We start from the raw sequence: 15,999 nt of genomic DNA, 5'->3' as shown, positions 1-15,999 counted from the left end.
CATTACAAATCCATTTACCAATGAAATCTATTTTCCACCAGATTAAATTCACAAAGCTACACCTCAAATTTTCTTCTCTATAGAACCTTTCCGGGAGATGATGTTGGAGAAGGGCTGGCTCATCAATAACGTAACGAAGGGCCATAAAATTTGAAGCTCGTTTGCTCATTTTTAGTAAATTGTGTGCGCGGCAGAAGTGGGAATATTTTAAGCCTAATTGATCAACTCCCCTGCAAAGACTTTTATAGCCAAATTGCAATGGCTATTCGGGCAATTTGTGTATCATCTCGGCTACCCTCATTACTATCTTTAAGTTGTTACCTAAAGTGCACTAGTTGATTATAGATCGTGTCTTAATTAATTATTTTACCCGTCTCATTCTTATAACCCATAAGACATTGAACACTATCTAAGGGAGGTTCTAGACTCAAAATAAAAGCTAAGCTTTTATTCATGATTAGCTAAGCGACGTAAGAAAAGCATATAAGAACTTTAGCATACAACACATAATACAAACAAGGGCTCATGTCGGCCTCCACATTGACTTATTAATCTTAGACAATGATTAAAATGCATGTAAGTGCGGATAGTTTATTAAGAAAACTTAAAGCATCGTTAAAAAACTGATTTGTTAAAGCATGTGAGTTTCTTTCTGATCCAATCCTAGAGGCAAGATTATTAAGTGAATAACTCAAACGGAACAGGAATTAAGTCATCGAATTTCCATATGTGAAATGTAAATTAAATCCTATAAGCAGGATATAGGTGAGGAAGTTAAAATTGATAATCAATAGACGAGTGCCGAATAACCAGGGAATTGATCTGAGTAATTTGAACTTATACTTCTTATAGACATGTTCTCTAAATGATCATATTACTCGTTAAAACTGCTAGGCAAATTCCAAAATCATACGTGAACAGATTTACCCTTATTAAGATCTCATAGGCAGTATCTCTAGTTACAATATAAAGGCATGTTGAAGTCGTACTATTTCCTGATCTATAGGTTATAGTTATTAAAGCATGTTGAAGTTGTAATAAACTGTACAAGACGACGTTGCATTGTGCTCTGCCAATAAAAAACCAAAACTAAGTTGGAGTACTGTACAAGACGACGTTGCATTGTGCTCTGCCTGGAACAATTTGTCTGGTATGAGATATTTTCACAAACGCAACAATTTGTCTGGAACATCATCTCCCTGCAGCGACGTTGAAGTACAGGACGATGAAGAAGAAGCGTCTGTTAATTGTGATGAATATACATTGCTCGAAATGGAACTTAAGGAGGGAGGAAGTTAAGTGGACGACCAACTGTTTGATGAAAGTTCTCACACAAATAAAACTGTGGAAGTTAGGTCTAATGAGATCACCACCATTCAGTTTCAATTATTTGAAACTTCCTTGGCTCTAAATTATATTAGTGAACTTAACACTAAACGGATTCTTGGTGACCGCGGGTTTACTTTGATCCAAAATGATAGAGAAGGTGAGGTAGTAAAAATTGAATTCAGAAAAACTCAAAAAGTAAGGTGGATCGAGTGTTTGATAAAATCCCTCAGAGGTATGACACCAATCTGCTGGATAAGCAATGTGATGGCAGTGTTGGGGGTGTGCCTTTAGAGATCGAAGATGAATATCTTGATATTGTAAACTCCAGAAATCACGTGGACATGGTGTTCGATGAAAGTCTTCTAAAGGTTGAAGAATCTCTCCCTAAACAAACAACTCTTAGTGAAGGACAAGAAGTCACTTTCAAGCCTCCTATTACTGGCATTAGAGAGCAAGGAAGGCATTCCAACCATCTCATAGTAGCTATTCGAAATAGAATCAACCTCTATTCTAATGAGACAGGTATAATTGAGCCCCCTTTTGTTATAACCACGGTGAAACCCAAAGCTGTAGTTGCCATATATGGCAAAAATGAAGAAAGTTGGGTAACTAGCAAGTTTTATGATGAAATTCTGAAGAGAAAAAAGAGTACTAAAATTGCAATGACATACTGTGAGATTGATAAAGAAGTGAGATTTTCCTAGGTTGCTTTGGCTGCATATTTGGATGTTAATAACCTCTCATTCTTGGCCGAGGTGCATGGGAATTATACTTCACTTGAGCTAGGTCAGCCACTACATGCTTTGTGCGTGAACGCCGGTCATGATTCATCCACATTTGTGGAAAATTTCTTGATGATTTTGCATTCCAATTTTGGGATGGTTGAAGATGTTTATCGCCTTTCTAGAAATCTTGGAATGTGGAATACACGATCGATTGTTTGCACTCAACACTATCAAGAATCATTGTTTTTTGATTCTTCAAGTAATCATGTGCTTCTTTTCTTTAGTGATATACCGTGTTTCTGGTCCGAAGGTTTTGGGAATATTTTTGGCGGGATAAAAGGTGGTGGAACATCACACATTGATTCCCTACACAGAGAAGGCCAATTCAATTTTCCTGCAAGTCATTTTAAGTGGAATCCTTTAGTTATATGTTTCGTGGCTTATCATGGTGATATCAAGTTTGGACTTTCTGATGTTGGTTACCCTGCTTTGGAAGGTTTAGGAGCTAGTGCAATAGCTCCTTGGATGTGGAGATTGGATTGCTCGCTATGGGATTATCTAAGAAGAAGTGGTGCATATGATTTTCTGTTTTCTCTTTCTAGTGGTGTTGATAATTTCTCATCTACTGCTATAGTTCTTTCAATGTGCCAGCTTGTAGTGAAAGAAACTGCAAATGGTCATGAGCAGGCAACATCTGATGCCTTTCGAATTGACCATCACACTGAGGGTCAGTTTGCAACGGATAGCGAAGAGGTAGTTAAACACATCCTCACCACTGTGTTTTTGGGATCTGAAAATAGTTTTAATTTTAAAGCCACAATAGCTCAAGCAAAGGTGTTGGTCTTTTTCACAGTAATTTCTTATCATCTTCTGAAGTATATATTATGGATGCATATAACTGATGATAGTGGAGTAACATGTATTCAGCCAAGGAGAATATCTGCAGAGACATGGGAGTTGGAAATTGATATTAAAATGAAAGATGTAGAGCAGCAGGTTAACACTAATTCTTTAGTTGGGTTTTTTCCTCTTTATTCATTGCTCTATCAACATGAAGAAATAAACAATTTCCATCCACTGCTGGATAGATAAGAAGTTGACAGGTTTGTTTACCCGAAAAATCGGATAACGTTAAATTTAGATATGGTTCTAAGGGTATGCAAATTTCTTTGATACAAAATGACGATACAGGTATTTTTTGCTATGAAAATGGGAAAATGATGGACGGGAAGACTGAAAAATATTAGAAGACCAAGCACAATGAAATCTTAATGCCCCTCCCTATTGCAGTCTATCTCCCTTTTTATAGTAGAGGGTCACTACTTTATTTGTAACAACATAAAATAATACATATAGTGGAGAACCCATGATGGTTTGTCTCTCCCTTGATTCTCGCCAAGATTCTCTCCCTTGGTGTGGTTGTAACGGCTCTTGTCTGCGAGCTTGGCACTGACTCGAGCTTGGTGCTAGATCGAATCCCCAGTCTCGGTTCTGCCTTGGAGCACCGATATTCGGGGCCTGTGTCGGTCGTCGTTACCCCGTAGTTCGATTCGGACGCAGGCTCGATAATGATATCGAGTTTTGCGGTTGATTGGTCTTATAGCTCGAAGCTCGACGTCTCTACTTCGGAATTCGTCCGAGCTCGTCATGCGGATACCTTTCGATTGAAACATCATTGTCTCGACCGATCTTTATGACTGAGAATCGGTTTTGACCGTACACAGATAGTCCCCTCGTTTCTCGAAAAGGATGTGGCGAGGAACGATATGATTTTCCTGCGGCTCGATAAAATTTATGCCGACGTTTCTATCGAACCTGATCTCGATGTGTGTGATGGCTGTCCCATCGGATCGGTTTTACCGAGGCATTTAATGTGTGTCAGACGGTGGTCGGCCACCGCTGATACCGAACCGTCAGGCCTTAGTCTATAAATAATCTTTCCACACAACTTTTACCATTTTTGCGCCTTCTCTTCTTCCAGACTTTCCTATTTTTCCTCTCTACTTTGCTGCTACGGGGCCGTTCATACCAGAATTTTGGTGCTGTCTATTTCTTCGTTTGCACTCTTTCCTTTCATATCAATGGCGAAAACTTCCAAAACTATTCCTCAGAAGGAAAAAGCCTCTACCTCACGGCCGTCTGATGATAAGGCGACGGTGGAGCCGTCAATTCATGACTATGTTCCTGGACCGTGCATTATGAAAACCGATTTTAAGGTGGAGAACCATTCCTCCGTTCCGGGTCGATGTGAACACGTATCGATGTATACATGCTCTATAACGGAGGATCACCTCGAGGCCGTCCGAAAAGACTGCAACTGGGGTTCCGAGGTCATGTTGCAAATTTCGTCTTCCGATGAGGATGTTACCACTTACGTGGAGGGGTTTTTAAGTGTTTACACTTATCCCTTCACACTGGGACCCGTCGACCCGGTGATTATTGATTTCTGCAAAAGGTATCAAGTCTCCCTTGGCCAAATCCATCCCTCTTTATGGCGTATAGTGATCTTATTGCGCTTCTTCTCTATCAAAGACGGAGGGTTGGATTTTTCTCTGAACCACCTCATTCGACTGTATCAGCCTCAGATCTTTCGAGGACTAATCAGACTTCATCGTCGGGCATCGAAGGCATTGATGTCGAGCATCAATGAAGACACAGATCGAGGTTGGATGGGTCGTTATATTCGAGTGAGGACCCGTGATCTCATTTCGGAGGAGAAGATGCCATTCCCTGAAGAATGGAATTTTGACCGTAAGTGATTTTTGTTCACTTTTCAGGTGCTTTTCCAATTTTTTCTGACATCCTTCCCTGATGTTCAGCTGCCCCTTGGATGCCACAAGCGGTGCCCGACCTCGAGGACTGGGTTCGGAAGTTGGCCTCGACCTCCTCTTATGCCGAGCGTGCTTGGCGTGATTTGGCAAAAGGCAGATGGGAGGCCAAGAACCATGGTGAGGTTTGCTTCCCGTTTCCTTCGAAGTATTCTTTGCGTTCTATTCGTTACCGATTTCCTCTTGTGCAGGTGTAACCAGGGATGCCGCTTTGAGGCCTTCGAGCGGCGAGGAAAGAAACAAGTCCCTGGTCCCTAAACATGGGGAAGATAAAAAGCGAAAAGCTTCCTCTCGGTCGGAGGACCCCAAGCCCAAAACTCGCAGGGTGAAGAGAAAAACAATTACCCTTTCAATTGACTCGGTCTAACGACTAAGAGAAGAAGAAGAAGAAAATAGCTCCTCGGCTTTGGTAGTCCGGTCTACGGAGGCCATCGAGGTTGCCAAAGCTCCCGAGCCGATGGCGGCTGTACCTGTCGGGGTTGTTCCCGAAGACCAGAATCTCGACCGGAGTACTCCGAGCGATTTGCTCGGGGCTATGACGATGGGTGATTCGCTTCTCTTCCATCTTTTTCTGAGGAGGCGCTGAAGGAAGCTCGAGAATTGAAGACTCCCGATATTGGCACAGGCTCTGGTGCAGGGGATCCTTTTAGGGATTGTTTTACTGGAGTCGACGATGGTTCCGATATCAGTGACGCTTCTCTTTTATTGGAGGAGGCTCAGCATTTCATTACTCGGGTAATGATTCTTCCATACTTCATTTATTTGTTCTTTTCCATACGTGACTCGTGTTTCTTACCGTGCAGGCCATTAGTAGGTTTCGAGTCGATCTTAGACAGTGTGAGGCCGAGCTCCGAAAGGTCTCAGGTGAGAGAGATGCCCTACGGCTTCTTTGCAGCCAAAAGGACGAGGCTATAAAGGACCTCCAAGCGGATTTGGCTAAGGTCCGTGAAGAAGGGGTCGAGCTCGATAAGCAGGTGAGCCTCATTCTGTTAAAGTATGGGTCTGACTCAACCGTGGAAGTTAACCCTTTGTTGTCTCAGTTGCAGTAGAAGATCGAAAAGATCGGGTTACTTCGAGAAGAAGTCGATCAAATCCGAGCTGAATACAATCGGTGGAAGGAGACCCTCGACCGCCTGGCAGCGGAAAAAGAGACCATTTTGACAAAATTATTATCGGCTGACGTTCAACTTCGAAGTTTCAAGCAAAAGGGGTCGGTTCAAGCTAAGAAGATTGAGGAGCTTGAAACATGACTTGCTGAGGCTAAGGCGGATAAGTCCATTGCTGTATATCGGGCTGATGCTGAGGCTGCTCAGATGGAGGCCCGGGCAGCGGCGAAGGTCGCCAATACTCGAGCTCATTGGGTTGCCGAACTTGCTAAGTGTAGGTCTCGGAGGGAGACCCTCGAGGAGATACACGCTTGAGGTTTCGACCTTACCGAATAGGTAAAAAAGGCAAAATAGCTCAAAGCGGAAGCTGAAGCCTTGGCTTCTGATGACGATGATGATGATGGTAGCTAAAGCGGATCTGAGGACGGGGAAGAGCTCGACCAGGAAGCTTAGTTTCGAATTCTTCATGTTTGTACATTAATCTCGTAGGCAATTTTTGTATATATATGTATAATCAGGTCGACTTGTTTTTGTTCTGTGAAGACTTTTAATCGAATGTTGACCTTGTAGTCTCTCTGATCGATCAGGTTTGTTGCCCCTGAGTTTGCTTGTTGAGCCAATGATTCACACTTTGAAGGAACATAATCCGTAGATGTAAAAGGTAGCTTATTAGCCATCGAGTCAATGTTTGGAACTTGAAATATTATAGCCCGTAGGCGTAATGGTCGAGTGCGTGCTTGCTCCAACTTGAGATAAAGGTAGCCCGTAGGCTTAATATTCGAGTGATTATTTCAAACTCGGAATGTAAGTAGCCCGTAGGCTTAATAGTCGAGTGAATGTTTCGAACTCGAAATTTAAGTAGCTCGTAGGCTTAAATGGTAGAGTGAGTGCTTTGCTCGAACTCAGAATAACAGTAGCCCGTAGGCTTAATAGTCGAGTGAATGTTTCGAACTCGAAATTTAAGTGGCCCGTAGGCTTAAATGGTAGAGTGAGTGCTTTGCTCGAACTCAGAATAACAGTAGCCCGTAGGCTTAATAGTCGAGTGAATGTTTCGAACTCGAAATGTAAGTAGCCCGTAGGCTTAAATGGTAGAGCGAGTGCTTTGCTCGAACTCAGAATAATAGTAGCCCGTAGGCTTAATAGTCGAGTGAATGTTTCGAACTCGAAATGTAAGTAGCCCGTAGGATTAAATGGTAGAGCGAGTGCTTTGCTCGAACTCAGAATAATAGTAGCCCGTAGGCTTAATAGTCGAGTGAATGTTTCGAACTCGAAATGTAAGTAGCCCGTAGGCTTAAATGGTAGAGCGAGTGCTTTGCTCGAACTCAGAATAATAGTAGCCCGTAGGCTTAATAGTCGAGTGAATGTTTCAAACTCGAAATGTAAGTAGCCCGTAGGCTTAAATGGTAGAGCGAGTGTTTTGCTCGAACTCAGAATAATAGTAGCCCGTAGGCTTAATAGTCGAGTGAATCTTAATTCTGGTTCCACAATAAATCTCAAGTCATTGCACATGTGTTTATGTTTGGGCCGATCTATATGAGCATGGTTCATTTTGACCATTTGGCTCTTACAATTTTTCCTGTTGGAACCTTGTTGTGAGATGACTATCTTGCATCTGAACTCGATGTATCTGAGGGCCCTGATGCTCCCCCGGTATTCGAGGTTTGTCGGAAAGAGGCCTCGGATATTGTTGAAAGTGCAGCACGATCGATGGTTGCCTCATTAAAAACCTTGCCGAAAAACCTATTTGGGAGAAAACCGGTCTAAGGGAAAAAGAGTGCAACGCGTGCTCTTGATCGAAAGATCTTCTTCAGCTCTTGTTCGGACTTATGCATCGGTTAGTTAGATGAATATGGAAAGGTCGTGCCTTAGCAGTAGTACCATTTTAAATATGATACATTCCAACTGCTTGATAGCTGTTTGCCGTTTATGATGCCGAGCCTGTATGATCCTTTTCCAACGTTCTCGAGCACCTGGTATGGTCCTTCCCAATTTGGTCCTAATTTTCCTTCATTCGGATTCCGAGTATTGATGGTGACCTTTCTTAACACTAAGCCCCCGGGCTTGAAATGGCGGAGTTTAGTTCTTCGATTATAGTACCTTTCGATTCGTTGCTTTTGGGCGGCCAGTCGGATGAGGGCAGCTTCTCGTCCTTCGTCCGATAATTTGAGGCTGGTGTTCATAGCCTCGTTATTTGTGATTTCTGTCATGAATCGAAATCTGGGACTAGGTTCACCGACTTCGACTGGTATCAATGCTTCAAAACCATATACTAAGGAGAACGGGGTCGCCCCCGTACTGGATTTTGACGTTGTTCGGTATGCCCAAAGGACTTCGGGCAGGATTTTTCTCCATTTTCCATTCGCGTCGTTCAATCTATTCTTCAGGTTTTAAAGCATAGTCTTGTTCGTTGATTCAACTTGACCGTTCCCACTGGGGTGGTATGGTGTTGATAATATCCTTCTTATTTTGTGATCTTCGAGGAATTTTGTGATTTTGCTGCCAACGAATTGCTTCCCATTGTCGCATACTATTTCGGCGGGTAGCCCGAATCGGCATATGATATGATCCCAAATAAAGTCTATGACTTCTTTCTCTCTTATTTTCTCGAACGCCTGCGCTTCAACCCACTTAGAAAAATAGTCAGTCATAAATAAAATAAATTTGGCTTTACCTGGAGTTGACGACAGAGGGCCGACGATGTCCATCCCCCATTTCATGAATGGCCACGGGGATAGGACCGAGTGAAGTTGCTCCCCGGCTTGATGGATCATTGGCGCAAACCTCTGACATTTATCACATTTACGAACAAATTCTTTCACATCTTTGCCCATATCGATCCAATAATACCCCGCTCTGATCACTTTTCGGACTAATGTGTCGGCGCCAGAGTGATTGCCACAAGTGCCCTCGTGTACTTCCCGGAGGATATAATTGGTATCTCCCAGACCCACACATACCGCCATCGGTCCATCGAATGTTCTTCGATATAGTGTTCCGTCCGCAGCCAACGTAAATCGAGCAGCTTTAGTCCGTAGGGCTCTGGAATCTTTAGGGTCTGAAGGGAGCTTTCCGTTTTTTAAGTACTCAATATACTTGTTTCTCCAATCCCAGGTTAAGCTAGTAGAATTTATTTCGGCGTGCCCTTCTTCGATTACCGATCTTGAAAGTTGGACGATAGTCCCCGAGCTCAAATCACCTACCTCGACCGACGATCCCAAATTTGCTAGAGCATCGGCCTCATTATTTCGTTCTCGTGGGACATGCCGTAGGGTCCATTGTTTGAAATGGTGTAAGGTGATAAGCAATTTGTCCAGATACCTTTGCATCCTACCTTCTCGGACTTCGAAGGTTTTGTTTACTTGACTCACCACTAGCAAAGAGTCACAATGCGCCTCAATGTCTTCTGCTCCCAAATTTCTAGCTAGTTCGAGACCTACAATCATGGCTTCATACTCGGCCTCGTTGTTAGTTAACCTGATAGTTTTAATATCTTGCCTAATAATGTTACCCGTGGGGGGTTTTAAAACTATGCCTAACCCGGACCCCTTTATATTCGAAGCACCGTTCGTAAATAGGATCCATACCTCAGACGATATACCTGATTTCAAAAGGAGTTCCCTTTCGACTTCGGGTATGAGGGTTGGCGTGAAGTCGGCCACGAAGTCTGCCAAAATTTGAGACTTGATGGCCGTGCGAGATTGATATTCGATATCGTATCCACTGAGTTCGATGGACCATTTGGCCAATCGGCCTGAGAGTTCGGGCCTATGTAAGATATTTCGGAGTGGGTAGGTGGTTAATATGCTTATGGGGTGACATTGGAAATACGGCATTAACTTTCTAGATGCGCTTACCAGGGCAAGTGCCAATTTTTCTAAGTGTGGATACCTAGTTTCCGCTTCTCCTAAGGTCCGACTCATGTAATAAATGGGAAATTGCGTACCTTGCTCTTCTCGGACTTGGACGCTGCTTACGGAGACTTCCGATACCGCCAAGTACAAGTAGAGCTGCTCGTCCACTTTCAGAGTATGAAGCAGTGGCGGGCTCGAGAGGTATCGTTTCAATTCCTGTAACACTTGTTGGCATTCCGGCGTCCATGCGAAGTCGTTCTTCTTTTTGAGTAGGGAGAAGAATTTGTGACTTCGATCCGATGATCTTGAAATGAACCGGCCTAAGGCTGCAATTCTTCCCGTTAACCTTTGTACAACTTTCACACTGTTCACGATGGTGATGTCTTCGATGGCCTTGATTTTGTCGGGGTTGATCTCAATTCCCCGATTTGAGACATGAAGCCGAGGAACTTGCCCGAACCGACCCCGAAAGCATATTTTTCGGGGTTGAGCTTCATGTTAAATTTCCTCAGAATCTTGAACGTTTCCTGCAAATGGGTAAAGTGGTCCTCTGCGCGCAGGGACTTAACTAGCATGTCATCAATATAGACTTCTATCGTTTTACCTATTTGTTCTTCGAACATTCTATTTACTAGGCGTTGATAAGTAGCTCTTGCATTTTTTAGCCCGAAGGGCATTACGTTATAACAATATGTTCCATATCGGGTCACAAATGAAGTCTTTTCCCGGTCGTCCGGGTTTATCTGAATATGATTATACCCGGAATAGGCATCGAGAAAGGTGAGAATCTCGTGGCCGGCCGTGGCATCGATCATACGATCGATGTTGGGTAGTGTAAAGGAATCTTTGGGGCATGCTTTGTTCAAATTCTTATAGTCCACACACATTCTAAGTTTGTTTCCTTTTTTAGGTACAACAACCATATTGGCTAACCATTAGAGGTATTTTACTTCCCGAATGGACCCTATCTTGAGAAGTTTGGTTACCTCGTCCTTTATGAATGCGTGCTTTTCCTCGGACTGGGGCCTTCTTTTTTGCTTCACCGGTCTGAACATAGGGTTCAAGCTTAACTGGTGCGCTGTTATGTCCGGCGAGATCCCTGTTATATCTAGATGGAACCAGGAAAAATAATCGATGTTATTGATAAGAAATTGAATGAGTTTCATCCTGAGTTCGGGGCTCAAACCCGTTCCCAGGTATATCTTTTGTTCGGGCCAGTGTTCGATCAGTACGATTTGCTCCAGTTCCTCAATTGTTGATTTGGTAGAATCGAAATCATCGGGGGTTACGAAGGATCGAGGGATCCATCGATCATCATCGTCCTCTTCAACGTTTTGCTTACCTGGCCGGGTCGAAGCCGATGTCTGTGATTGCTATTTGGCGCTCTACTTTGAACCTGATCCTTTTATTGGTGAAGGTGAGGATATTGATTTTGCTTCTTCGACGGAGAACATTTTCTTTGCGGCCGGTTGTTCCCCGTACACTATTTTGATACCTCCCGGTGTTGAGAATTTGAGGACCTGGTGTAGGGTCGCGGGTACGGCTCTCATGCTGTGGATCCACGGCCTTCCGAAGAGGGCGTTATATCTCATATCACCTTCGATCACATGAAACTTTGTTTGTTGGATGGTTCCGGCTACATTTATCGGTAGGGTAATCTCGCCTTTAGTGGTTTCACATGCCATATTAAATCCGTTTATAACCAGAGTTGCGGGTACGACCTGATCCTGCAGGCCGAGCTGTTCTACGACCCTTGATCTGATGATATTGGCCGAGCTACCTAGATCAATTAACACACGCTTAATCTTAGTTTTATTCATGAGTGCGGATATTACCAGCGCGTCGTTATGGGGTTGGATGATTCCCTCTGTATCTTCATCACTGAAGGATAAAGTCCCTGTGGGTGTATGATCTTGGGTCCGAGATCGCTTCACAATCGACGTTTTAGCGTGTTTAAGCATCGGTCCCTGGGGGGCATCGACGCCGCCGACGATCATGTTAATGACGTGTTACGGTTCTTCTGGCTCGTTTCGCTTATCGAATTCCTTGTCTCTAAAATGGTTCTTCGCCCTATCGCTCAGAAATTCCCGAAGGTGCCCTTTGTTAAATAAGCGAGCCACTTCCTCTCTTAGTTGCCTGCAATCTTCCGTTTTGTAGCCATGGGTGCCATGATATTCGCACATTTGATTGGGATTCCTTTGGGCGGGATCGGTTTGCATGGGTCGAGGCCATCTGGTATCTTTGATGTGTCCGATGGCCGATACGATGGCGGATATACCAATGTTGAAATTATATTCCGATAGTCGAGGGATTTCTATAGGATCTGTATATTTATCAAAGCCGCTCTTACTCATAAGTCCCCGAAAATTTTCCCCCGATCAATCCTTCGGTTGTTCCGAACCGTGTCACGTGCTGAACCACTGTTCATCCGATCTGTGTCGTACGGTTGGTATTGATCTCTGTTCGACCTTTGTTCTCTGTTGGTTTCCCTTTGATTTTTAGTGGTTGTGTGGTTCTGACGTACGGGCCCATACGGAGCTCCCAATTGATCATCTTCGATCCTGATTTTTGATTGGTACCGGTTGTGTACATCTGCCCAAGTTATTGCTGGGTACTCGATCAAATTTTATTTCAGCCGACGTGACGTTGTCGAGCTTAGCCCGTTCAGTCCTTGGGTGAAAGCTTGTACGGCCCAATCGTCTGTGACCGGTGGCAAGTCGATACGCTCTATTTGAAATCGGGATACGAATTCCCTCAGCATCTCGTTACCCCTTTACTTTACTTTGAAGAGGTCCGATTTTCTTGTTGCAACCTTTATGGCACCAGCATGTGCTTTTACGAACGAGTCTGCTAACATGGCACAAGAATCAATGGAATTCGGTGGTAAGTTGTGATACCAGATCATCTCTCCTTTTGCGAGGGTCTCTTCGAACTTTTTCAACAACACGGATTCGATTTCATCATCCTCCAAATCGTTGCCTTTGATGGTGCATATGTAAGAGGTGACGTGTTCGTTAGGATCGGTCGTACCATTATATTTGGAAATTTCGGGCATACAGAATTTTTTGGGGATTGGTTTTGGGACCGTGCTCGAGGGAAAAGGCTTTTGTATGAATTTTTTCGAATCGAGCCCTTTTATCATTGGCGGAGCCCCCGAAATTTGATCGACCCTAGCGTTATACGTTTTCATTTTTTTGTCGTTGGCTTCGACTCGCTTCGTGAGTTCCTCGAGCAATTTAGCAATTTCAGGAGCAGTCCCCGATTCCTGCTCGTTTGATTTCACTACGGCGGGTTCCGTTCTGGGGGTGACTTCTCGAGGAAGCGGATTGGAGTTTGGCCCGCTTTGCGTATGGGTTCGGCTCTGCAACTGAGTTATCACTGCTTGTTGGGCTTGCAACATTTCGAAAATCATACGCAAGCTGACCCTGATTTTCCCCGTGTTGTAGGTGTCTCGGGCTATGGATCGAGCACCGCCCTGAACGCTCCTCTCTGGTTCAGAACGCTGATTCGCTTCTAGAGCTATTTGCGAATTGATATCCAGTGGTACTTCGGCTCGAATTTCGGGCTCTTCGATTCGAGCCTTGTTGCCGTTGTTAGGTAGCCTTCCGGCCCCGGGAACCAAGTTGTTGGTTTCATCTTGAAGGCCGGCTTCGAGGTCGATAGGTAGAGCCATGGCTGATTCGAAGTTGTAAGCTGGAGTGTACTGTAGATTTATATCAAACAATCACCGTTACCCTTAGCCCTACGGTGGGCGCCAAACTGTTTACCCGAAAAATCGGATAACGTTAAATTTAGATATGGTTCTAAGGGTATGCAAATTTCTTTAATACAAAATGACGATACAGGTATTTTTTGCTATGAAAATGGGAAAATGATGGACGGGAAGACTGAAAAATATTAGAAGAACAAGCACAATAAAATCTTAATTCCCCTCCCTATTGCAGTCTATCTCCCTTTTTATAGTAGAGGGTCACTACTTTATTTGTAACAACATAAAATAATACATATAGTGGAGAACCCATGATGGTTTGTCTCTCCCTTGATTCTCGCCAAGATTCTCTCCCTTGGTGTGGTTGTAACGGCTCTTGTCTGCGAGCTTGGCACTGACTCGAGCTTGGTGCTAGATCGAATCCCCAGTCTTGGTTCTGCCTTGGAGCACCGATATTCGGGGCCTGTGTCGGTCGTCGTTACCCCGTAGTCCGATTCGGATGCAGGCTCGATAATGATATCGAGTTTTGCGGTTGATTGGTCTTATAGCTCGAAGCTCGACGTCTCTACTTCGGAATTCGTCCGAGCTCGCCATGCGGATACCCTTCGATTGAAACGTCATTGTCTCGACCGGTCTTTATGACTGAGAATCGGTTTTGACCGTACACAAGGTTATAGATATATTCTATTATTTGAGTATTCATTCACTGCAAAAGCAAGAAGAGCATTTGAGGCATTCCCATTGCCATTCAAGAAGAGCACCCTTTTGATCTTAATTGTTGTTAGTAGCAATTACTTGCTAACAGTTGGAGTTGATGGGATATGGTATGAGTCCATGATAGAGTTCTCCTTGTTAGAAGATGACAACATTGTTGCTACTTCATTGTTTTATGGTCTTGAAAAGCAAACAAATAAAAACATCTTGGGGTTCGATGGTGACACTTCTGCTGAACTAAGTCCTACGTTCATTCATAGCACAAGTATGAAGAACATGGGTATATCAAGACTTAAGAGGAAGCATACTGGAGAATTACACCATTTTCAAATTCAACTGGATTTTCATGCGGTAACTGCATTGCTTTTGGGCAGTGGTGACAAAAATATCTTGGAGGGAGTTATTCAAATAGCTGGAAGGATGCAACAATATTTTATGGTGTACCAAATTGATTATATCCATGTTGGAGGTGTTACACAGGAAGCTGGGATATGCCATCACTTCTTGATCTCTGCAGTAGCGTATTTGCTTCTCCAGTGTTGTGCAACTCTAAGTATAATGCCATCTACTTTTATTATGCTACTGTTGGGAGTTAGAAGAGGCTTAGCATGGGATTTTTGGATAGACACCCACGGTAGTGTTAGCAAAAGCTGCCGAGGAGGCATATCTTGGTGCGTATTTCTGGTCTTTCAATGGGGCTCTCAGTCTCTCAGTCTTGGAGTATATACCAGGATCTATCTTTGTTGAAGATGTAGTCAGAACCTTGAGGACAAGGTTGTTAAGGGGAATGGATTGTTACGAATGAGGCATATTTGCATCGTTTTCGAAATTACACTTTAGTCCTGAAAATAATAGTAATTTTTACTCTGACCCCTGTAGTTAGCTTTTGTATATATTCTTTTTCCTCCTTTTTCCTTTTAAGTAACGGATGTAATGAACTTTCGAGAAGATATGTTGAATGAAAATTGAGTCTTTGTTTTCTCTGCATTTTCTTTCTTTCTTTTAGTTCTTGTTTTCCATTCTCATGATGATTCCAATGTGGGAATCATTACAGAAGGTTGTTCTTGGACCTCGAATACGTTATATTTAGACGATAAATTTTATTTCTTTAATTAGCAAATCAAGTTCTAATCTTTATTGAGTGCTAATTTATCTCCTTTTTAAGCGGTTAATCTAAAAATATATATTTTCTCCGGTCTTTCATAGTTGTCATAATTATTTTAAAAAAATTGGTCCAAAATAGTTGTCATTTAAGAAAATAAAGAAAGAATTAATCAAATTCTTTAACCTTTACCCTTATAGATCAGTACTTCTGTTTCGCCATGGATGTTCTTGAACACTTGCATCACACGACAACTGCAAAAAATGAAAGAAATATTTTCAACTTCAACAGTTCTTTGTGTACTTTGAAAAAAGGAGCCATTGTGTCCAATAAAAGTCTCAGTGAAAATATATAAATGATCCACCATCACTACTCTATTTCTTTGGTTTTTTCTTTTGGGAAAAAAGCAGCAGATTATCCTTCATCACTGTGAAGACAATTATTGGTAATAAAATTTTACTTACCATGAACATTTTAAATGCATATTCGAGTTATATCCACATCCTGCCTTTAAAAGATTTTAAGAAATATCCCAACATTACAAATTCATTTACCAATAAATTTTTTTATTTGGTTGTAGATTATCTAGCTAACTTGGGGAAAAATTCAAAGACTTATGATATCTTCAAAAGGTT

At 42.8% G+C, this 15,999-nt stretch overlaps 1 protein-coding gene across 1 annotated transcript; it reads left to right on the top strand.

The window, feature by feature from the left end:
- Window positions 1–1,048: 1,048 nt before the first annotated feature.
- Window positions 1,049–15,227, top strand: LOC138906971 (uncharacterized). Its single transcript, XM_070196716.1, has 2 exons — window positions 1,049–3,157; window positions 14,219–15,227. The coding sequence occupies exon 1, from the start codon at window positions 2,184–2,186 to the stop codon at window positions 3,144–3,146; it is 963 nt and encodes a 320-aa protein (XP_070052817.1). The 5' UTR covers window positions 1,049–2,183; the 3' UTR covers window positions 3,147–3,157; window positions 14,219–15,227.
- The last annotated feature ends 772 nt before the right edge of the window (window positions 15,228–15,999 follow it).

The sequence above is a fragment of the Nicotiana tomentosiformis genome, chromosome 3, assembly GCF_000390325.3.
Source record: "Nicotiana tomentosiformis chromosome 3, ASM39032v3, whole genome shotgun sequence".
Lineage (NCBI taxonomy): Eukaryota > Viridiplantae > Streptophyta > Magnoliopsida > Solanales > Solanaceae > Nicotiana > Nicotiana tomentosiformis.
The sequence above is the reverse complement of the archived record's forward strand: the minus strand, read 5'-3'. Positions and strand labels throughout refer to the sequence as shown.